Source organism: Clavelina lepadiformis, chromosome 4 (assembly GCF_947623445.1).
Source record: "Clavelina lepadiformis chromosome 4, kaClaLepa1.1, whole genome shotgun sequence".
Classification (NCBI taxonomy): domain Eukaryota; kingdom Metazoa; phylum Chordata; class Ascidiacea; order Aplousobranchia; family Clavelinidae; genus Clavelina; species Clavelina lepadiformis.
In genome coordinates this window covers 3446520-3471999 of record NC_135243.1, presented here as the reverse complement: position 1 = coordinate 3471999, position 25480 = coordinate 3446520, and the positions used below count along the sequence as shown (strand labels likewise).

The following is a 25480-nucleotide window of genomic DNA, read 5'->3' as shown; positions in this document are numbered from 1 at the left end:
GAAAAGTTTAAGATTTAGCAGAATGACTGATTAATTTCCAAGCTAGTTAGCTGTCAAGAATAGTCATAAAGTATAGTTGTTTGTTATCGTATTTGATTGTGTATCATCTGTCCTGTTTATTTGCTTAGTGAAACAAATCGATTGAATCGTATATGTTAACATCTATTGTCTCTGCATCTATTTACATACTAGCGCTGTTTCTTCAATGTTTTTGGCCTCCAATAAAAACGCAGGGCAAATTACTAATTATTAGGGCAACCAGTTTTTTGACCTAAAAATTTTAAATTTTGACCTTAAAATTTGCAAATTTTGACCGAAAACGTTAAACTTTTGACCTTATTTTGAAAAACGCTATACTGATAGTCTCTACACTGTCTACAGCAACTTTCTAATCTAAAGCTGCATTTAAAAATGACAAAATGCTTTTCTAGTGTTGACTTTTTTTTCGTTTCTGCGTATTAAGATTGACAACTTGCAGTTTCAAATGCAATGCCGTCACATCGTGACATCACCAAACGCGCTGAAAAGCCTTCCCTCTCTTTGTGGCTTTGGTTCTAAGTAAAATTTGCGGGACTGGAATTGTTTGCGGTACAAGAAAAGAGAAAAACGGAAGAATACAATTACAAATTCGTTACAAAATTACAAGTTTAATAGATTTTGACCTTAAAAAAAGACCTAACGAAACAATTTGACCGTATTTTGACCTAACGTAACATTTTGACTTTATCTGACCTAATAACTTCGATACTACACGTCGTACAAAGCTGAAATTTGTTTTGTGCTTGTTTCATAGCATTCTGAGCAGGTAAAAAAAATTGACCATATTGACTTTTGGTTGCCCTACTAATTATACGAAAAGTACAGTCGAATCCGCTTAATTCGGACACCGGATAACCCGGACAACCGCTTTATTCGGCCAAAATGCTCGGGAACGGAACAAAAGTATAAATTGAACGTAAAAAACTCCTGTTAATTCGGACAATTCTCCGCTTAATTCGGACACAGATTCACAATTCCATCGTTAGGTTATGATACAATAAACAATACTTCGTTCGTTTTAAGACAAGATTCAATTGCATTATGAGTGATTATGGTGAAACAATGACGATTCATGCAGTAACAATCGACAATGAACTCATATAAGGCCATGCCAGCTTCATAGTCGCTTTTTCTTCGGTACAATTGCGTCCATCTTGTAGGACAAAATTGTACAGAAAAGTTTAGCACCAAAAGTGAAATTGCTCACTAAAGTAAACGAAGACGTTTTATGCGATCAGTGCCAGTTACTGCAGTATAGCGCAGCTGCAATTCATTTATTACGCAACACTACAGTATTTTAAATGCGTTTTTTGCCTTTGAATGACCATGAAACGAACAATTGATTTTCCGCTTAATTCGGACAAAGCCGTTTCTCCGCTTAATTCGGCCAAAAGTGAGCGGAACCAAAGTGTCCGAATTAAGCGGATTCGACTGTAGTTGCTGTTATTTAAAAGTAGTATTATTTACACGTGTAGGTAGATACCGCCTTTCACCCAAGCATGATTTATTGCAAGTTGATGCACAAGCAAACGTGTAATTGGAAAGTTTCCAAAAAAGTGTGCCTAATTAGGACGTTTAACCATGATTTACTAATATTATATAATTTAATAGTTAATGTTGTGGAATATGTGTTGTTTATTGTAGATATAGGTAGCAGACAATATTGTTTAACTGTGCTGTGGTTTTAAATCTTGTTTGTGCACTTATTCATTATTTGTCAAAGACTTTGAAAAGAAAAGTGATGGGAAGAAAGAACAGGAAACGACGTGGAAAGCAGAGCTCTAGTCAGACCCAAAAAACCCCAAAGGTGCTACACATATAAGGACAATGTGTACTATATATGATTTTGTTAGGCCTATTCAAGACCATTTGTATGACAGCTTAGGTGCTGACTTATTTTTGCATGGGGTGACTGTGGCGTGACAACTTTATGTCGTCTTGGTTTGTTACGTTAAAGCGTGTTATTGTCATCTTTTTGGGCCTGGCTGTTTAAAGCAACGATAACGCGCTCACCTCGATTGTTTCGGGAGAGTGATTGATAACTTTCCATGAGCGCACAAGATGGGCAGATTTTACATCTTGCAAATGTTGATAGCTAAACATTCAACTTTGATGAATGCATTTTTATTCAGCTTTCAATTTGTTGCCGACTTCCTGGATTGCGAGATCTTTCGACGATCTCGACATTTCTGTTATACATTTCTTGCGAGGAAAGTTTACTGACTTTCTGAGGAGCCAAGTGGCGCCAGCCCCTGAACACTTGGGACTTGGCAAAAAATTTACAACAAGTAAAAGTGATGCTTAAGTAGATAACCGTATTGAAAATGTGTGTTTATCGCAAACGGCCTTATTTCTTACTTCGCTTTTGAAGACACGCATATCCGCCGAGGCATTGTTTATATTAAAGCGATCTTTTTGAAACATGGTCGACAAATCAACCAAGTGAGATACTTTAAAGCGTCAATGATAAACCATAGCATTCATCTTATTCTTTTCGTATAAAGACGTTGATATCAAATGGTGTAGTTGCAATAACTTTCATCAGTATTCACAACGTAATAAAACCTAACATAAAAGTAGGCTACGAATGCTACAAATACTTCGCCTGTAAAATTCTTTAATTTATAGTTTAAAGATGATCATGTGTGGCCTATTTATTGCATGAACAGAATTCGGTTGACATTTATAAGCATAAATAAATGATATAAATGAAGTTAGACATAAATGTTTTACCAGATTTTTGGTTCAGCGTATATGCCCCCTCTCATTTTTGACCCTATATTTTTGCAAAAAAAGGAGCTTATACGCCGGTATATGCGAGACACACATGCATTTATTGAATAAGTGTACACATAACAAACTAATGGTAGCTGTCAGTATAAACACATGTTATTAGCTTATAGTGTTGCTTAGGTGATCGTTAGGGCCAGTTTTATTTTGACCTAAAAAAAATGTTTTTTGACTTTATTTTTATCAAATTTTGACTTTATTTTGACCTAACGAAATTGCTTATTTGTAGAGAGGCCAGAGTTCTTCCTCCAGTTACCCAAACATATTATTTTGTCGATTTCAGACCCAAACGTAATATTTTGTCGAAAAGTCAAGGTGTTTTATGGATTATAAAAAGTGCGTCGTGTTTTTGGCGATAGATTTAGGTAGCTTGTGTTATTTTGTCCTTGTGAAAAGGGCACTTTGCCTCGATTTTCTCCACATGGTAAATTCTAATAAACAGCAAATTAAACAGGGAAGAAGTAATGTAACCCCCTTCACGCGGCATGAGGATTATTCAAATACGTAACAATGAATAAACAATGGACAATTTACGATAAAAGTTACTGCTGATCCAAGTGGCCATTGTGACTTATTTCCTGCTTTTATGGGTTTGTAATGAAATGATTGTTTGTTGTTCCTTATCCTGTAAGAACGACCACTTCAATTACAATTTTGTCTGTTGAATTGTTGTCTTCGATGATAAATGAGTCTCAGGTCGTTGTCTGCTTTTCTTAATCTTAGAATTAATTGTACACCTCGACAACTATATATTCTGATTATATTGAAGCTTCATTGAACGAATAAATCAAGATAGAACATTGTGACAGCAACAGCATAAAGACATGTTGCGGCGTTGAACATACGACTGTTAAGTGATGACTCGTAATGCACGCACAGTAACAGAGAAGCAATCGATTACGTCACGCAGTGTTATGCTTCGCTGATTCGATAGACAAGAATTCTATGTCTTACACAATTTTATATTACATTAATTGATATATTTATCACAGGTTAATATGGTTTAATTGTGTCGCAGTTCCTGATTTACAATGCTTCCTCGAGGATTTTTACAAAAATTACTCTCGAGAAACACAAAAACTTTGTCAAAAGCTATAATTTGACAAATTTTGACTTTATTTTGACCTATAAACTTCTTAAACCCCCCCCCCCCCCCCCCTTTTGGTGCTGAAAACAAATTTATTCTTTGATTCATGGTCAGACGAGGTCCTTAAAATTTTCTGACTTTATTGACTTTTGCGGGCCCTAGTGATCGTTAAGAAACTTTAGAAGAACACAGCCTATTGAAAATAAATCGGTAACAGTTAATTTTCTGCTGTAGTTGCAGAAATTTAAATTTTGAGAGATTTGAAGAATTTGAGTATAGGTAGTTTCGGCCTCCAAAAACATCTTCACAAAAATGCTGCGGGCGTGCGTATAAATACGGGTTTACAACTGCAAAAGTGGCAAGTTAGTTGTGAAGGTTTGGAAAACCCTAAAATTCGTATATTACATGACACAGCGTGCAAGTAAAATACCACGTCGCAGTAAATGTTGCTTTTGTAAAAGGTCACAAACATTGGCCGATGTTGAGAAGCACCATACATCGGTAAAACCTGGCATCGGTACATCTCTTATGCAAAGGCATCTTGTATAAAATACGAATGTGACTATCCTGTCAAAGTAGAGTATTTATGCGCTAAAACGTATTAAAACATACAGATCTTTTGCAAAACAATACACTACATAAATAATGCAATTCCATTAAACTCTTCCAACATATGATAGGACAATAACATCTTACAAACAATTACGATATTTGGTTAAACTCTTGAAACATAACGGACATAAAAATTTTGAAACTTAAATACCTCGTTGAAAATATAGTTACAATATTTATTAAAGTACTCAGGTTCTCACTTTTTAAGTCAATACCTTTGCACAGTTCGCACGACCTGTGCCGAGGAGCTTAAAAGAGAGAAAAATTGTCGAAGAGAAAGAGAAGGGAGACAACACGCATTTTGGCGTCACACACCAAATGCTACATTGCGGGTGTGTTATTAGAAAGTGAACAAATTTTGCTAAACATGGCCGCATATTGCGTAGAACTAACAAAGGCCCAGAAGTTCACTTAAACTTTAGAACTCAATGTTCTAGCTCAGGGGTGGGCAAACTTTTTGTACTGAGGGCCGCATTAGAAAAAATGTTGCAGCCGGCGGGCCGCACACTCTCATTACAAAGTAGGAAAATTATTACCCGGTTTGTAAATAAACGCATATTCATATTAAACACAATTTTTGCATTTCACACTCAGTTACGTTTAAAGCTACGAAATCTTCATCACAAAGGCCTACGGTAGCCGCTACCGTATTTGTATTTTATGATCAAACGATTGAATCAAACAATGCGTGAGAAGTGTACGGCTAGTTGCTGAAAGCATGTTGCAATAAATGCGCGACTGACGTGTGTGTGTTTACGCACTGAAAGTGAAGAGAAAAACACACTCGTAAAGGTAATAATATTTTGTCATGTAACCTGTTTAATTAAAACAATAAGTGATGAGTAGGAGTTTCTGCAAGTGCCGGCGGACCGCATGCGGTCCGCGGGCCGTAGTTTGCCGACCCCTGTTCTAGCTAATAAGGAAGACACATAGCTAGCGAGCTAAAAGAGAAAGCGACCTTTTTACAGAGAGAGTAATGCCCAATAGTAATGTCCAGTAATGGCCCACTCGCCACACGTGAAACAATGAATCTCATGTCAGATCGTGATCTCATCGTATCTCAAACTATGTATCTCATATCAGATCAGGTGTTTTTGAGACTGGAATGCCACCCATTTTTTTTAAGCAAACCCAAATCTAACTATCATATTTTGTTCTTAGTTATTCGTATTTTCCACTAAATCATATTTCATAAAGCAAAATTGGGGATGTAGATGAAGTTTTTTTGTGTGTTAAGCGGAAGACTAAAGAAATGCTGGAGACCACAAGTGATGTTTGCGCTGACCAAGCAGGTCCTTCAAATGTATCAACGACGTCGCAAAACGTTGCCACAGGTAAACTGTATGGAACATTATGTAATTGTTTGCATTGATTTTCAAACTTTGGCATACTGCCCGTTTATGTTGAACTACTCAGCTATTTTAATTAATTTTTTCCGAAAATCAAGTCTCAAAAAACTTACTCACTCAAGTAAAATTGTTTCTATTAACCCAAATGTGGACTTGGTGGCATTATAATTAGGTCGAAAGTAGATAGTTTGGGGTGGTTTTTGAGGAATTTTTGTGTATTTTTGTTCAACATTGCCAGTGAAAGCAGAATTGTGCTGATGAGTGGCCTTCCTGGGGCTTTTATTTCGTCAAAAGATTTCTTTCACATTCCTTCCATTTGGCTACGCTCCAATTAAATATGGTTGTTGCGCGATATACTGCTTGAGCAGTGTTTCTCAAATTGTGTTGCACGAGCTTCGAAGTGTTCCGTCAAACAAATCATTTCTGTAATCCACTGTCACAGTAATGTTGCATACTAGCAGTTGAGTTATTAGCAATGTATTTCACTGTATACCCCAACTCCCTTTTAAATACGTCGTTGTTTCTTGTTATTCCGTGTGGAATGATGAAATAAGTGGGCGTGGCATGTGATGTCACACTACATCATCACGTCTCCTCCATAGGCGTCATTTACAATAGTTCAGACAGTGGTCATTGTGCAACTAAACCAATGACAATGGCAATGACACTTATGCTCTCTTCACTAAAAAAAAAATGCACAAAGTCAAACTGAAATATTTGTGATTAAGAAAATTGATATAGCTTTACCATAGTTACAACGTTTCTATGTGGACATTCGACACAATGACCATAAATTATCCTGCGTATAAGATTATGAGGCCATTACTTGGTGTCACTGTTCAGGGAGATCAAGCTCTTTATACTATGGAGTGGTTTGTATAAGATGCAAGTCGTAATGAGATGACTTGCCATTAGTATCTCTGCAATGTCAGGTTGCACTCGCTGTCAAGCCTCAACCTGGTATTTCAGAAACAGTTTTACTATACAAGAATGTTTCTTTTTCGTTAATGTTTCTTTAGGAATGTTTATTCTTATTGAAATAAAATTTCTTCAACTTGGAACAAAAAAGAACTGCATATTGCAGCCTGTCACAAACTGTTGAATTTGCCGGATACACCGGACTTTGCAGAAAATCTTGATCTGGCGGAACAGTTTTGTATATTGTCTTTCAGGCATGCATTCTCAGCAGTATAGCCTGTAGACTAGTAGTAGCATAGTATTCTATGCGAGAAAAAGTCATGCTCCTGTGCCAGTGCAGGTCTTTGCAAACAACATGTGTGGCTTCAGTTAAGTCTGCATAAGCCAGATATACGAAACACAGTAGTGGCAAAAAGTAACTCGTAAGCCAAGTGTTTCCCAGCGTTACACAATGTTAGCTTGCTCTTCCTTTTAAAAAATTAAACTCCCACTGCATAGTAGCAAGGATAACTGATACTCTTAGTTACATTGTGACATCAAATTTGAGTACTTGATACTCAGCCAGGTGCCTTATAATTACTCAGATTTGAGTTGCTGAATGAAACTTCATACAATAGCTACTCTTATGATAAGTGAGAAATTGTGTAATTGAGTAATTGTATAACCATTTGAAGTGATTTGTAGATCAGTCAACCAATAAGAAGAGCATCCACTTGGAAGGTGCCAATCTTTCAAATTTTCAGGGAACACTTAATATTGGTGGCGACATTTCTGGACAAATAGCAGGTGGGATCAGTAATACATTCCATGATTAGGTAATAATTTTTTTTGCTTGTAAAAACTTTTTAAACCACCAGATTTCTCGAAGTTGGTTGACTGCTTATGTCGATTGTTCATGATTGTGATAATCATGTGATCATGATGATTCATGATTGAAATTCTTTTATTGTGTTATTTATCAGATCCTTCGAGGATGAAAGAACAAGAAGCCATTGAAAAAGTCAGGCAAGAGCAAAAGAAACATAGAGAAGCTGACCTTCGGCCCCAAGCTGGCATCAAAGTATCAGAAAACATTCCTGTGGTGTATCCCAACCTTGCCGAAGTGAGGTTTTATCAAGGAGGAGCAGTTCCTAAGCAAGAAACATATGTCCCATCTACTGATGACTTAAAGGATATATCACATGAAAGAAGTATTGACTTCGATAACCTGGTGAGGTCAGACAAACGCTACACCGGTGTGATCGGGAACCCCGGTGCAGGGAAATCGACCCTGTCCAAGCGTCTTGCGAAAACTGAAGAGTACACCACATTTCACGTCAAGTTTTCAGATTTACCTGGTAAAAGAGAACTCACTTTGCGTGAGATGCTAATTGACAATAATTATATTAACTTAGATGATGAAACCTGTAAACATTCATTTGAGTGGGTTAAAATCAATCAAAGCCAGTGTCTAATTATATTCGACGGGCTTGACCAGGCCAATTGGGCATTTGAGGAGGAAGTTGCTAAACTATCTTATTACGCTAAGCAATCTGTGCAAAATATCATTGCAAACATTTTTAATAAACATTATCTTCCTGATGTTAAAATCATAATTACTTCACGACCTCATAGCATGCTTAATCTTTCTCACACCTTGCAACCAAACCGTACCATTTTTATTCGTGATTTGTCTTATGATGACATGAAAACACTATTTTACACTTACACTGGTACACGTGCTGACGAGTTGTGGTTTCAACTTTCTCAAAACGCTCCTGTTGTGTTTTCATTGTGTTACAATCCGTTGTTGCTCCAGTTAGTCATCGCAGCTTCTCTAAATCCTTCAAAAGATGTTGGAGAAATCACAACAACCACTCGTGTCTTTGCTACCGTTTTGGAGGGACTGAGACGTAGTGATAACACAAAGCCTCGTGATATTGCTGGTCTCATACTGCAGGTTTTCAGATTAAAACTGGTCATTCAAAGCTTGTTTAAGATTTTCATGATAACATATTTTTATTGTGCTGCAGATTAGCAGGTTGGCTTACAATGCAACTAAAAAGTCAACGGTTGTCATTACACCAACCGAAATGCAACAAGAAGGTCTTTCATCCGATGAAGTCCAGGATATCATAGTGGCACTTCATGCTTATGTTGGATTGTCACAACGTGTGTTTGATGGCGACCAGAAATACTTCTTCTCACATCAAATGTTCCAGGAGTGTTTCACGGCTAGATACATCATTAGTCAAATGTCCCTGTATGAATTTCTTAGCTTTGTTACAAACGAGGCTTTTGATGATGAGAAGTGGTCAGTCGTTCGACGATTCATTTCTGGCTTGTTGATAGATATGCTCCGAGGTATGTCTACTTTACTAATCTGGTCATCTTAAATATTCGATGATAATGCCTTGTTGCTCAGCAATAACACATCTGCTTTAAAAGTAGATGATCCATGTTCATTAATTTATGAATTTCTAAAACACATTGGTTGATTCTTGATGTTTTGTCCAACTCTACAAAGGACGATGTTTTGTTGCTGTAATTCTTTTCTGTTTGCTGTTATTCACCACAGCAAACTTGTTCTGTTATTAATAATTTAAAGTCATATTTTTTTATTTTCATTTTTTGCATTTTTTTAAAAGCCATTTAAAGTCATTAAAGTCATATTTTTTTCTATGCATCAGTAAGTCGTGAAATCAACTTTAACGCAAAAATCGCATCCCTATGAGGTATATTAAAAAAGTTATGAAGTCATATAAAGTCATATTTTCCTGGTTAGGTCATAAATCAGCTTTTGAAGTTATATAGTCATATTTTTGAGTTATAAAGTCATATCGTTGTATACTTTAAATAAAAAGTTCCAATTTAAGCGGTGAAGCACTAAGAAAGTAAGGCAATTTCTGATTGAACATAACACTTACAGTCACAGACCTATATTTTATGAGGTCACAAATTGCATTATGAGGTCACACTCACACATTGCATTGTGTTGCAACACAATCTGTTCTACTTCTGTGCATTGAAGTGGGACGTCATGTGAAGTTCAGTCAGTGGGTAGGCAAGCTAAAAAGCTCAACCTTGGTCTAGTTATATACAAATACAGTACAACTAGTAGCAAACTGAAGAATATAACAGTTAAATATGTACAGAGACTTAGACATAGAGAGAATATCTGGTTCAGCATGCCAAAAGTGAAAGAATCAAATGCAGCGAAAGTCAAAGCGATTGTAAATGAATTTAAGGACTTCACAATCTCCCCTAATAGTCAATAGAAATAGTCAATGCATGGGAAGGTGAAGGAGTTATTGTAAAGAGCGTCAAAAATTCAGTCAACGATCCAAAGTTGACTAGTCAGTTAACAGAAATATGCCTCCACTACAACAATATTTCAAACTTAATACTCAAAATGGAAAGTTGTACGTACACCATCAAGGAGGCCCATGCTGATCTAAATGCCCTTGATTTTGGAAAAGATCCGCTTGAGCTCAAAAATTACATTAAGAAGCGATTGGACAAAAACGATGTGAAACAAATTATGGAGCTACAAGACATTTCACCAGCGCTTTATGCAAAACTGCAGAAGTGTCAACCCACATCAGCATCTGTGGAGCGCTCATTTTCATTACTAAAGTCATTTTTACGTCCAAATCGTAACTTCAAAGACTCTAACATTCCACACTACATGAAACTGTACTACAACAGTAGTTTAAAATAGAAATGGATGTGTATTACTGTTATGTTGCGTATGTTTTACTCTTTAGTTCCGTGAGTGACGTTGTTCGCATGTAAAAATACACGATTTTCACATAAGGTCATATAAAGTCATATTTTCCAAAAAATAAAGTCTTATTATAGATTTTTAAGGTCATATAAAAATGGCCCTACAGTTATTATATTACCATAACATTTTTTAATTCGTCTGTCTTTTAGACTGCCATGTTGGAGATCAGGTGTCAACAACAGACATCCAAACAACAAGCACATTTCTTATGGAAAGTCAATTGCCTTCAGGTTAGTTGATGTTCATTGCATGCAGGTATACACAGGAACGAAGTTAGAATTTTGAATAAAGGTGGACATTTTTAAAAATACACTTTCTATATTCCCTTTTGCTTTTTATAAATGAACCTGATACAAAGTAAATTTTTTTTGCGTTACATGAAGAGTCCAGTTTCACAAAAGTTTTGAAAATGGGGATTCCCCAAGATATGAGAATTCTGCCAAGTTTATTTTGCAGTTGGTTGCAGCGCTCTCAGGTTTAGGGATTTAGTTCCAATTTGGAAGTTTTAGCCCCTTTTAGGGACAAGTCTAGGGATTTTGATGATCTAGAGATTTTTTGGGGATTTTTGAAATTGTTGATAGGTATAAAGTACTTATTAAGATTTCGCTTTTAGCATGTAAACAAGGTTAATTTGTTTGTCATTTGTATATATAGGTCTATATATGTACCCCTATACTAGCCATCTTTGAGGTAATGTGATCAGTAGGGCGATTATATTTTGACTTGTCAAAAAAAGTCAAATATTTTTCTAATTTACAGCGTTAGGTCAAAAATTGTCAAAGTTGTTTAAAAAGTCAAAATTTTTTACCAAGTCAAAGTTGTTTAAAAACTGCATTGTCGTGGTGTTGTAGAGGTTGCACTGTAGGTGAACTTGTCATTTTACATTGTAAACCTTGTAGCCTACTTTATACTGTTATAAATAGCCCATTGTCTACTTATTGTTAATCAACTCTTGGTTCGGTTTTGCTTTAGATACTTCATGTATCTTTAGTTTAGAGTCTTTAGACAAATGTATTGAACAGTTTTTGTTGTGTTTTAGTTGCAGTTTGTTTGGTAGTGATTTCTAATTAACCCATTTCCCTTTTCAGAATACGCTAGGTCTGTGTTCAGATTTTTGACCTTCTTTACTACAATAAATTTTAACGTTTTGTACAATAATGCGTAATTTAACTACTGCAGTTCTTCATACGTCAAATTTTGTCAAAAAAAGGTTTTTAATGTAAAAATTTGTCAAAATTTTCAATTTTTAGGTCAAAAAATAATCGCCCTAGTGATAACATAATAGTATAACGCGCTAATTATGGTTTAGGGATTTTTTATGCCATCTAAGGATTTTTTGGCATAGCTTTAGGGATTTTCTGGTTTTCATTTGTGAGAGCCCTGGTTGGTTGGTACATTAAAATTCTTAACAAAAGAGATTAGTTTAAGATTGCCTTCACCATTTACGCAGACGCATTGTTTGTGCTAGAAATGTACTTTGGCCGTCTACTTGCTAGTATTCAGACCGAAAATTTGTAAAGATTACAAACAAAATGGCACCTTTGCCAACAAACCATTTCAGTTTTCCGCCATTATATTAGCAACCGTTGCAAGGTGGTACAAAATTGCAATTCAAAACTGCATAGGCTACCACCAAGCATTCATCAGAGTCTAGCCAGCAAACTATTCCACTTATATTTGACGTAAGTTATAATATTTCATGTTTATATGCTGATGCAGAGATTATATTTTGTGGTTTGGTGAGATACATAGCTACCGGTAGTTGCTGGAGATTAAGCCACGTTCATGCGTACGGTGAAATCGATGAAGAACCTGGCAGCAGGTAAAACCAGATAGGCTATAAGTTCTTGACAAATAGCCTACTTGGTATAATACTTGATAATACATACAGATGATTACAATAGAATACTCATTTGGTTTCCAGAAATAATCCCATATGTTGGTAGAACACATCTTTATATGTTGTTACTTAAGGTTAGATAACTTGAACATTATTACACAGTCTGGCAGTGGTGGTCAAAGTAACCACATCAGTTACTTAAGTAAAAGTATTAATTACTCTGAAAACATTTTCTTTACTACAAGTATTATTGTTCAAAACTACTCCATGATTCCTCATCGTTTGAGCCCAGCTTACTGAGGTAGCCTTTGTGGAAGTTGCGATTGTCACGTAGGTCTACATTTTTTAGTTTGATTTTTTTATAGTATTGTTCGAATTTAGAACTGTCCACCAGGGCCACTGAACAGGAGCAAATGTTGTTAATGCCTTGTCCTTGCATCACAATGTTCAGGCGCCACTGGATGTTGAACACGGAACCTGTACATGTATTACTGTATCATGTGCTGTATTACAGTATCATGTGCTGTATTACAGCCACATGTATTACTTGGCCAATGCTCGAACCACTCAGCTTTTGAGCCAATTAAAGTAGTTTAAAGAGTACCAGTACTGATGGTTATCAATGTAAAATATGAGGTTGTGAAAGGACAAAGTACTAAGATCTTACTAAAAGCAATACAACTGCCGGAAAATACATAGTTTTATGAAGCTAAATAGTTTCAGACATAGTTTTGTTCTTTGTCAGAGCATTGTTACTTGAAATTCAAATTATAGACTGTATATAAATGGTTTGTGCAGATGTGATTGCAAATGAAAATTACTGCAAATTATTATTTTTGAACTAAAACATTTACTACTTCAGCTTTCGGTAAACTTACTCAGGTATGTTACTTTGATCTAAAAATTATCATACTTAAGTATAAGCACCCATGAACCAGACTGGAAAGCATGGAATTATTGGACAAGATCTCCAGGGTGCAGGACATCTAAAGTTGTGTTTACCTGCTGTAAAATGGTACAATTTGCTGGACATTGTCTGGATACCAAAATGCAATGCCTGTGGGCTCTTTCTTGGGATGTAAATGTGAAAAGTTCGGGTGCAGCAAACATAGTCTTCAAAAATCTCAAGAGTGCAATTGCTATGCTTTTCACTATTGCCCATGAACAAAACTACTTAAGTAGCCAAAGTAAAAGAAATTTACTTAAGTAAAACTACTCTGTACTTAAGTAAAACTACTTTATACAATTGAAAGAAAGCAACCAATCAAATTACATGAGTAAACTAAAATTGGCCTCAAATAATTAATCATAAATACATGACTGGGGTATAATAGTTGCATTCATTTACCATCTTTTACAATGACTCTTTTTTGTAAATTAGATGTGATAAAAGTGAAATTTGTTGTTGTAGAAGTATTACACAGCATGATGATGTCATTAGATATATTACCCATGCTTGTTGCTGTGCTACTGCTATATCTGTTTAAGTCTGATATGCTTGGCTTAGTGCACTAGCCTTGTGGAGCTCTAGAACTGCTTTTGTCTCACTTAGTTTAGTTTCTTAAATTGTTCACATAACAGTTGTTTCCATTTGTTGTTGCATATATTGAGGATAACCTGCAGCTGAAGTTCTTAATGGGATACGTTGAAGCAGTGTTTCCCAAACTTTTTTCCGATAACGCCCCCCTGGACAAGTTACTGACTATCAAACGCCCATTCAACAAAAAAGTAACAACGAATTTACTATTCATTCGCGAAGCGAGTAAAAAAGCACATGCACGCTTGCAAAATCAGCACTAAAATGAGCCTGAAATGTTTTACAATTACTCGATGTACGATGGGTCAATTTTGACAACTAAAAAAATTCTGACACGATAGGACATTCCTCTTTCCAACCGTGTAATCGCTTTTATTTTAACTATATCGATAAGCAAATAAATTGAACCTGCCAACAAAACTAGATAGCAGGGATTATTACATCAACCACCATTCAAGTCAAACAAAGCTTTTGTTACATCATAAACATGTTGTTACATAACACTCGTAAATCTCCCCGTCTCACTATGTTAAGGCGGTTTCTTTTGTTGCCCAGAAGCATTGTGACGACACTGAACTACTAAGTATGAGAACTCTACTAAGTATGAGATAGGAGATGTAATGAAAACTTTTTTAACCCGATCCCGTGAGGATATTTCACTTTAATTTCGCGTTGCAGCCAAAATGATTGATACGAGATACGGAATTTTGGTTTGAGTTCAAAATCATTTTGCTAGAATGCCTTGCTCGGAAATATCAATGAGTTGGTCGATTATCCAGTCAGGAATCTCCAATTGTATTACAAGGTTATAAGTTCCTCTGCAAGAATCCCTTGCTCGGAAATATCAATGAATGGGTCGATTAATTATCCAATCAGGAATGTCCAATTGCATTACCTCCTGAAACAGAACTTCCATGCAATTCCTGAATATGCTGGCTGTATGTCTCAACATCAACTTTAGAAAAGCCTTTGTCACTGATAGCAAGTTGTTGCAAGCTGGAAAACTGGAAGAATTGCGTCTAGCTAAATTTCTTTCATACAACGCAAACTTATTTTTGAATCCACACAGTGCTGATTTTACCTTGATTAGATTTACCTCGTGTGTAAAGTGTGTGTAAAATGTAAAGTGTGTAAAATCGTGCAAGGCAGTTTCCTTTGGAGAGCCATGTTACTTCCGTGTGTAGAAGTAAGCGCTCAAGGGCCTCGTCGTTCTCTTTACACAATTGCTTAAACAAGCGTGTGTTAAGTCCATGAGCTTTAATCTTATTTACTGCCTTGATGAAAGTTTTCAATGAGAGGTTAAGACGACCACTGATATTCTTGACCACCAAATGCTGCCGATGAATCACACAATGAATTGTAAGCACGTTTGGATTCGCTGCTTTTAGGAATGCCATGAAGCCACGGTAACGGCCCATCATAAATGGGGCGCCGTCAGTTGCACACACTATGATATTGGTAAGTGGAATTTGTTTTTTTTTCGAAATATATTTTAACTTCTTGAAATACTGTCTCACCCCGGATATCTGAATCCAGTGTTAAAGCGATTGCCAACTATTCGTGTAAAACTCCATCATTCACAAAACGAACATACCCAAGTAATAGAGACTCATCCAGTTGTAAACTGAATTCTGTATTCCTGATGATGGTGCATAAGCTATCTTCTATATAGGTGGCCATCTCATCCACCCGTCTCTGTACAGTATTGTTACTTAGAGGAATAGATTTAATAACTGTAGAAGAGGGGCCTTGTGATGCAAAACGGTGTCTAAAACTTCCTTTACTGATGGCAAGATCAATTCTTCGCCGATCGTATGCGGCTTGCCATTTCTTGCAAGCATCAAAGACAAATTGTAAGACGCATATAATCCATCATTAGTTGTATGGGAAAGGTTTGAAAACATCGTGCCAACAGTTTTACGTTTTTTGAAATTGTCCCAAAGCTTTTGAAAAAATGTAGCACTCATGCCTACTTTATTTGGGTGACTTTTCGTTAAATGCTCCGAAAGTCTGGACGGCTTCATCGTTTCATTAGAAAACATTTTAGAGCACAGCAAACACATCGGTTGTGATTCGGAATTCGGCTGAAATAAATCCATACTGGAGATAACTTGAACTGTATTGCCTGCATTTTCATTTGGCTGAAATCGTTATTTAACACTCTAATGACTGAATAACATAACTATAACTAAGTACCGCCTCACTAACTAAAATCTAAGAATATTGCTATTCACAATCACACTAACTTCCTCGTGGCTTAAAATACCCTTTGGCATATGCTACATGTGAGAAAAAATGCATGATTATTATGACACAATACCGTTCGAATTCGTGTATTAACGTAACAATAAGAATAGTGAGACTAATAAATTCATTTTATTTTAGGATTACCCGAAAATTCTCAGACTATGCAACCGAATACAGGAAAGTAAAATAAGTAAATTTGAAGCATAAAACTATTATACAAACAGCGCAACTGTTTACTTTGGCACTGTTCTTGTTACTGCCCACTTTATTATCAGCGCCCCCCAATCGCCCATTTAGTAGCCAGCGCCCCCTTGAGAGGCGCCAACGCCCCAAAAGGGGCGCTGGCGCCCACTTTGGGAACCACTGCGTTAAAGTTAAAATCATATCTTTGACTTGAAAAAGCATTGAGTTAGACAACTTTAGATGAACAGGTGAAATTTCTAGCTTGTAATAACCCATTACTAAATCAAATAAATAAATTACTATGGTGTTTATGTTTATTTCTTATTAATAACAACTTTTTCACTAATGTTGAGATAATTAGTGCCAACTATGCTCTGGGAAACAAAAAGAACACAAAAGTCACTATTAATAGTTTACATGCATTTTATTAGGTTAAGTTGCTTTAAATTGTTTGAATTTCCATTCAAATGAAGTCAAGTTAATGAGCTTTAACTGTATTACAATTGCTCCACAAACACTGATACAACATTTTGTACATTAATTGAATCAATAGATTTACACATATCTATTTGGGTGGTATAAAGAAATATTGGGTACATTTATTTTCGCACATTGTTTGTAAGTGCTGTGGCATTAACTGTAATTTGTGCGTTGTGGTTTCCACGTCATTCAACACAACCAGTCCATAAATTTTTATTTTTGTGCTGTAGATTATACAGGAAAGGCCACACTTGGCACAAACCCAATTCAAGAATGGATGGTGGGCATTTTGCCAATTTAAATAAATTAATGGAATAATATTCATGTCAACGTTAACCAAATATAAACTCTTTGCAAATCAGCTCTCGTCAAAGCTTCATGGTATATTTTCACCAAGTTCACATTCTTTTTCGAGAAAAAGTTAAATAATAACATTGATAATAACACTTCGAGAACAAATTGAGAACACTGTGATCTGCGCAAATAAATGCTATTTCTGTTTTGGTACTAAGGGGCGTGGAGCCCAAGTTGGTTAAATCACTGGCAATGACCTAAGACCAGCACTGACATTAAATGTTTCTTTTGTCAGTGTCTCATTGTGGCAAATGCTGCACAGTATACGGTGTTTACTCTGTGTTAAGGGATAATGATGAACATTGTTACAGTAATATAAACAATGTCCATTGCCAAATCATGTGATCACTGCTGATAGTCTGTAGTTGTTACTGGAGTAAGAGTCTGTGGTTGACTTTTGGGTTGACTATTGATCAGTTTCAGAATTGTAACTGTTGTAAGCTGGTACTTAAATAAGGCTTTTCAATGATTTTCATCAGTTTTGGTTTGACACACAGTTCACTCAGGTCTGTAGCAGTTTGATAGCATGTTGCAAGCAGCACAAGGTGGTCTTCACGTCACACAAATGCTTGTGATGTTTGTGGTATGGTTGCTCCTTACTATAGACATCGTGTTTGTTGTGCATGTCTCTGAGGTTGAGTGCAGGTGGTGGAGGAATACTTCAGTAGCTGTTTTGCACATGAGTTGTCGTTCTAAGACTATAAATTTCGATAAATTTAAAACAGAGCAAATGTATTGCAATTTAATTACTAATTTACAAGTTTTTGTGACACAGCTGGAAATCATTTATATTGCCATTTTGCTATATACAAGTATTTTGACACTGAAAATCACAACTAGACATACTAGCAGAAAATTAGAATACACTAATTTGGCGCATAAGCGCGATTTCAGTGATCTGTATAATGGGTCATTCCATGTCAAATCACGCAATGGGTTTAACCCCTACCTCTTCGATTTTGCTGAAATTTGGTATGTAGGGAGGTCTTAGCATAATTACCACAAATCTAAAATATTAGCTCAATCGGAACAGTGGTTTTAGAGATATAGGCCTTCGAATTTTCGAATTTTTGCAAAAACGGACGCGGTCGCCAAATTTTAGGCCCTGATATTTTGGTAACCGGTGGACCAATTTTGATGAAACTGGTGTCATTGGAAAGGTAATTTCACAAGGAATCCAAATCTGTCATTCTTTTCTTGATAGGAGCAAGTTAAATGTGTGTGACCTTTTGACCTATTGTTTGACCTTGTGGATCACGTGACCTTGAAATTAAATTAAGTGCAAATTATACCCCAAGATGTTACCTACAACATATAAAAAATCCAGAGATGTAATATTTTTGGTTAATAATAAAATACACTTTAGTGGGCATGCCTGACCATAAAATGACCATTTTGAACCTTCTAATGCATTAATGTACACAAATACATTACAGGAGATATGCCATAGTTTAGTGCAAATCCAAAACTTATAATTAGGGCCATTTTTATTTTGACCTAAAAAACTTTTTTTTGACTTTATTTTTATCAAATTTTGACTTTATTTTGACCTAACGAAATTGCTTATTTGTAGAGGCCACAGTTCTTCTTCCAGTTACCCAAACATAATATTTTGTCGATTTCAGACCCAAATGTAATATTTTGTCGATTTCAGACCCAAATGTAATATTTTGTCGAAAAGTCAAGGTGTTTTATGGATTATAAAAAGTGTGTCGTGTTTTTTGGCGATAGATTTAGGTAGCTTGTGTTATTTTGTCCTTGTGAAAAGGAAACTTTGTCTCAATTTTCCCCGCATGGTAAATTCTAATAAACAGCAAATTAAACAGGGAAGAAGTAATGTAACCCTCTTCACGCGGCATAAGGATTACTTAAATACGTAACAATGAATTAACAATGGACAATTTGCGATAAAAGTTACTGCTGATCCAAGTGGGCATTGTGACTTATTTCCTGCTTTTATGGGTTAATATGGTTTAATTGTGTCGCAGTTCCTGATTTACAATGCTTCCAAGAGGATTTTTACAAAAATTACTCTCAAGAAACACATAATTTGACAAATTTTGACTTTATTGAAAATTTTGACTTTATTGTAAATTTTGACTTTATTTTGACCTATTAACTTCTTAGAAACACCCCCCTAGGTGCTGAAAACAACTTTATTCTTTGATTCGTGGTCAGACGAGGTCCTTAAAAAATTTTGACTTTATTGACTTTTGCGGGCCCTACTTATAATCCTTATTTAAAGTACGTGATGTCATATTGTATTAACACTGTAACAGGCTTTGCTCATATTAATTGACATATTTTAATTCATTAATCAGGCCTTCACGATGCTTTTCATTAAAATAATGCAAACTTACATAGGCTATACAAATCAATGTAAAAGTAGGCTATTAACAATCAGGGTGATTAACAAATTAACTAATATCAGGGCCTAAAATTTGGCGACCGCGTCCGTTTTTGCAAAAATTCGACGGCCTATATCTCTAAAACCACTGGTCCGATTGAGCTAATATTTTGGATTTGTGGTAATTATGCTAAGACCTCCCAAATTTAAATCTATCTATACCAAATTTAAGCAAAATCGAAGAGGTAGGGGCTAAGATTTCACTTTTTTTGGGTGATTTGACATGGAATGACCCTAATACAAACTTTTACAATACTATAGTACATGATTTGGTTGCAGTAATTCGGTTGTTTTTTTAAAAATTTGGTTTTGCAACTGATTCAGTACTCCTCTACTTATTATTATAAAAGCTATTAGAGCACTACTACTAAAGCAAGCAAAACCTGTTTCTGTTTGGTGTCTCGGCCAACATAAAATAATATAGCTGAAATATGGTTTAGGCTGACACTTATGCTATTTTACACTGGCCGCCCCTACCAAGTCATGTAAATAGCCACCATATGGTGTGCTACATATTTATATGCAATAAAGTCGGCTTAATATGACCACCCGCTTTATATGACCATGTTGATATAGTCCCAAATTTTGCCATACAAATGTCTCCGTTTACTATGACCTGTGTTTGAGTATTACGACCACATTTTCAAATTTTTCCCCCAATGTTTCTTTGTCAATTATGCAATGTGACAGGAATGATTGTGAAAACGAATGAGATTTTAGAAAGTTTAGTCAATTTTCTCCTAGCTTTGTTGATCCTGTTCTGGTGCTGTATCAAGTTGCAACTTCCGTTGTTGTTTTTGTCAATTATGCAATGTGACAGGAATGATTGTGCCATGTGAGTTTTATTTTGCACCATGTAGAAATGTATGAGATTTTAGAAAGTATAGTCAATTTGTTGTAAAAAGTATAGTCACCTTTGGTTATTATGACTATTCCGATATTGTGAACAAAATGGTTTGGTCCAAAGAGAGTCATAATAAGCGAAGTCTACTGCATTAACATGCAGTGTAATAATTTCACTCAGTTCTCTTTGCTAATATGGTATTAGAAGATAGTTTTTACATGACCTCAGAGATGATTCCCCACCAATCAAGCATCGGTCATTGAGCAAAACTTAGTACAGTTCGCAGAGGTTGGTAGTAAAGCAGTACTATAGTAACAAATTTTTGTATCCCGGTGCTTTATATTTTGATACCATCGGTACTCTTAGAGAACAGTACCGAATCCCTGTACTGAATTACTTTTTTCAAGAAATATAGGAGTCTTTCCCAGTGCTTGGTACTTTTAAAATGATTACTTCAAGGTTTTTAGATGTTTTTTTTTTTAATTTCATTTTGATTGAAACTTGATTTCAATTTTAGTGCTTTTTGCTCATTTTTAATCTACGAATCTCTAATAAAGTCGCATAGAGTGAGTTCACATATTTTTTGACCTGAAGTAACCTTTAGCGGGGCCATATAATCAGCAAAAGTTGCACTTGTATTTGTTATATACTGTATAACCGTTATAAAACAAAAAATCCTCTAGCAACTGCTCTTAACATGCAGTCTGAAAATATTACTTTTGTTTTGCCCATTATTTTGTTCTTAGCATTAGATATACTGTGCCTATTTCGAAGATTACTGTTTATCAAATTTGGACGAAAATAGTGTTTTCAAACTTTAGTAATCAGCATCAAAATATAAAATTGTTTTTTGTTTTTTGAGCAGCCATTCGCCCAGTTTGGTAAATTAAAAAAGCAACTTCAGTAAATTTCAGTCAGCCAGTCAAAAAAAGTGCAAATTTGGTATGCAGCAAGTATATGCAAAAAAATTTGCAATAGTTAAAATTAGTACAATTCACTGCATTCTAGCCTACATTTTATTGCAAGCCATTTCGTCTAGGCCTAGACTATATTTGTCACCTGTCGGTATTAAGCTTGATAATAATTTATTTCCAGATATTGCTGAGAAGAGGAGGATTTGGATAGAAGCACTAAAGTCACAGCTGGTACGATTTAAGAAAATGCAGTTCGATGATTGGTCACGTAAGTTTGTTTTCTGACTTTGTCCAAAATCTGCGAGTAAATGAATAAACTGCATGTGCATGTTATGTATTTTTGCCATAGACATGCATTAAGTGCAGCAGAACACACATTTATGTTGAATTTCAAAACTTACCTTTACTTAGCCTAGTACAGTAAGGCTGCTGGCTGACTGGTGATGCTGTGAAAATATTTGTGTGATAGCATTTTGTAAAAGTTGATTGAAATGACATGTGGCCTATTTAGCCGGGAAATATTTCCACATTATCACTGGTAGATTAGTACAGCAGCCTACTAGGCCAAGTAAAGGTAAGTTTTGTAATTTACATGTCTATTGTAAACATATTGCCAGTGCTAGTGTACAGAGCCTAGCTTAGTAGGCTGCCGGTAATTCTGGTGAAAATATTTGACGGCTAAATAGGCCACATGTCATTTAGATCAATTCTGGTTGTTGCATTAAGTTTATCTTCAGTTTAAAATGCCTGCTTGTTTTTTTAATTCGTCCCAAACAGATAATTTAAAGAAGACTAAGTTTTCGCTTTCAACTTGATTTTGTTGCTTAAACATGAAAAACTTCCGTCTTAAATTTATTTCTTTAACGCGGCGAACTACAACCGGTATATAAGTAACTATTATGTTTGTTTAGATGACGACAGACGCAGATATATTTCGCTTTTATGCGAATTAAACGAATCCAGCGACATGGAACTCATTAATATGGCGTCACTGCGCTTGCCAACAGAGCTGATTCTGTATCCATTGAAATTGTCATCATCGGAAGCCGCGATCTTTTGTGACGTTTTAAGCAAACAACAAAATGAGTTAAACTTGCTTGATCTGAGCAGCTGCTTCTCCCCTGGTGATGTGGAAAGATTAATTTCGGCGATCTCTGAGATGCCTGGAAAGGTTTGACGATTTATTCAACTTTTTATCGTTTGCTTAGAACAGCATACGACGTCATAATCAATTGTTTACATTTGTGCTTATGACGTCATAATGACTAGTACGAAGATATTTTTCAAGGCAGTTTGTTGAGATTACTGGGCAGTGTAGGTCGGATATTTTGTGGTAATTTATATAAAATTGCAGAATAATTTTGCGACGGTTTAGTGATTACTTGAATCTACAAGAAATGTGGAATCTGCGATAAACTTGGTCTCTTAAAATTCCTCCTTTTTAATGAAAAAATGACAAAATTTTGTTGGATCAGTTTTAGCCTGGCATGTGCAGGTTAATTTTTGGTTCAACAGAAAAGTTTCAATTTTTTTAAAACTGAAAATATTTTTGTAAACTTATTATCAGGATTTGTTTCTACAACTAATACTCGATACCGGTTTTAATTGGCGGCTCAAAATTATTTCTATTTAATTTAAAAACCAAGAATTTGTGTTGGACCAGTAGCTACTAGGCCTAAATCTGACCACGTGGTGCTGGTTAGTTATTAACCAATTAATGGTAATGTTAACTTGTATGTAGTAATATATTAGCTTCACCAATACACCAGGTTGTAGTTTACAAACGGTTCCACGACATATGGCCGCGGGAAAGTGGCCGCGAACAAACTCACCGGGGTCAACTGAACGTGACGTAAATTGACCGCAGACAAACTGACTGTGACATAAACTGGCCGGCGATCAAATTAACCGTCGATAAATTGGCCGGCGATCAAATTAACCGACGACAAATTGGCCGTCAAAAGGTCAAAATTCTAATTCACTATCTAGTCACTTCTGTTTATTTCAATAAACGTTTCAATGTGTATTGAAATAAAAAACAATTTTGTTAAAAACAAAGGAAATAGTTACAAACAAATATTTACTTTACATATCATATACTACCGAGTTTAAAATTTTGACCTTTTGACGGCCAATTTGTGATGATTCAGAGATGCATCAATACACCAGGTTGTAGTTTACAAACATTTCATCTGCAGGTAAAAAGGTTGAACATCAGTCACAACATAATCACAGACATTCCAGGACCAGAATTTTTTGCTAAAATTGAAGGAAATCTGAACATGTCTCGTTGCTTCGAAGATGGAAGATTCGCAAATTCGAGCGAGAGACAAAAAATTCAACTCGCCCTTGACCAGCTTCATGGCTCGGTATTCTTTATATCTTGTCATGTTTGTGTCAACTTGAACTTTGCACAGAAATTTAATTTTTAACAAAATTTTTAATTTATAGCGGTTTGAAGTTTATGTTGGTGATGGCGTCTATCTCTATCCGCGCAAGCACTTTTGACGTAATAATGGTAAGTAGGTTTCATTTTTAAACAGAAATTCTGTTTTAATTAAATTTTGTTAAAATTCGTTTTTAATATCGATTTATTTGTTTAAAAGGAACTGCGTCGTGGCCGGGATTCGAAACACGAACTTCTGCGATACCGAGCAATTGCTCAACCCGATGCACCATCTACAGATTTACTAATTCATTGATAAAATTGATTAATATTTGTACATATACTTATAGTGATGTCATAATTATAATTGTTTGACATGTTTATTCAAATAAATATTCACTGCATTATGTTGAATTTGCTGAATTTTTGTGATTTGAAATATCCAGAGTGAGTTTTGTAGAAATAAAATTTGTTGTAAGAGAGAAATTGGTTTTGTGTCAATATTTTCAGCGTCACATTTCTGCCCAAGCGTTATAAGTAGGTTTTTATCATCATTGCTTTGTAGAGTTCAGCTCCAAATTGCTTATATCTGCTCAAATCTAATGAGACTGGTGCTATGGCTTGTAGGCTAAAGCATCCGCCTCGAATGCTGCCTCTACCTTGTAACCAATGATTAACAGAACTATGAGCTACCAAAATGTTTATATCAACTTGATGCAGACAAATAACAGCAGTAATATTAATAACAGCACGGCGTGTAGTTGGGACAAGACATCAAACATACAGAGTTATATTAGGTGATTAGCTTCCTGCTGCAACTTTCGCTACGAGTTGTTCGGCTGGAAATTTACGAAAACAGTCGCTGTTATGTGTCCCTGAGATGCGGAAAGAAGCTGCGTCTTTGCTTACACTCCGTGATTATGACAACCAGGTTAACAAGCAGTGACGTATTTTGAATTAGGTTGATGAGCGGGGAAAATTGTTTTAGGGCCCGCTTTAAAATACCAGCGTCTGCCCACTGTATGCTCCTATCAAAACGCGAAAGTGGAGCGAAAAAGTTTTGCTTGTTAATCTTGAAAAACTGCTTAAAGCCTCGAGATGAACTGTATATTCTCATGTACATGTACTACTCTAACTCTCATATTAAGGCACGAGCATTCGAGCGCGCTCCTATTCTTTAGGAACGATCTCGAGAGGTCGCATTTTTGCGTGACGCGACACCTTATCGAAAGACACTTTATCGAACGACACTTAATCGAACGACACTTTATCGAAAGACACTTAATCGAACGACACCTGATCGAAACGACAGCTGATCGAAACGACAGTTGATCGAACGACACTTTATCGAACCGAAAGTTGATCAAACGACACTTTATCGAACCGACAGCTGATGAAAGCGACAGTTGATCGAACGACACTTTATCGAACCGACAGTTCAAGCAAGATTTTTGCGTGTTTCTCAAACATTGAAACAATGGGTCATTGTGATGTTCAGCTATCTGTCCATGTTTGTTTGATAAAGTTGGATTTTGTAATTTTTGAGATATTGTGATATTTATATAATTTTGCTCTCTCTCCGCATTGAAACGTTCTACTCATTTACGCACCAATAACTTGACTAACTATTCTTTTTCGTTCTCTTTTCACAGCGGGGGCGCGGCGTAACAAGAAGAATTTATAGAAATGTGTCACTTTTAGAAATACCTAATTTACACTAAATTCAC

The 25480-nt window shown here is 35.7% G+C and overlaps 1 protein-coding gene across 1 annotated transcript; it reads left to right on the top strand.

The window, feature by feature from the left end:
* The first annotated feature begins 1687 nt into the window (after positions 1-1687).
* LOC143451838 (NACHT, LRR and PYD domains-containing protein 12-like) lies at positions 1688-24069 on the top strand. The gene is made up of 11 exons (XM_076952583.1): positions 1688-1846; positions 5766-5862; positions 7480-7581; positions 7758-8734; positions 8808-9138; positions 10711-10791; positions 21549-21635; positions 22279-22384; positions 22478-22538; positions 23566-23736; positions 23974-24069. Exons 1-11 carry the CDS (start codon positions 1781-1783, stop codon positions 24067-24069), a joined length of 2175 nt encoding a protein of 724 aa, XP_076808698.1. The 5' UTR covers positions 1688-1780.
* The last annotated feature ends 1411 nt before the right edge of the window (positions 24070-25480 follow it).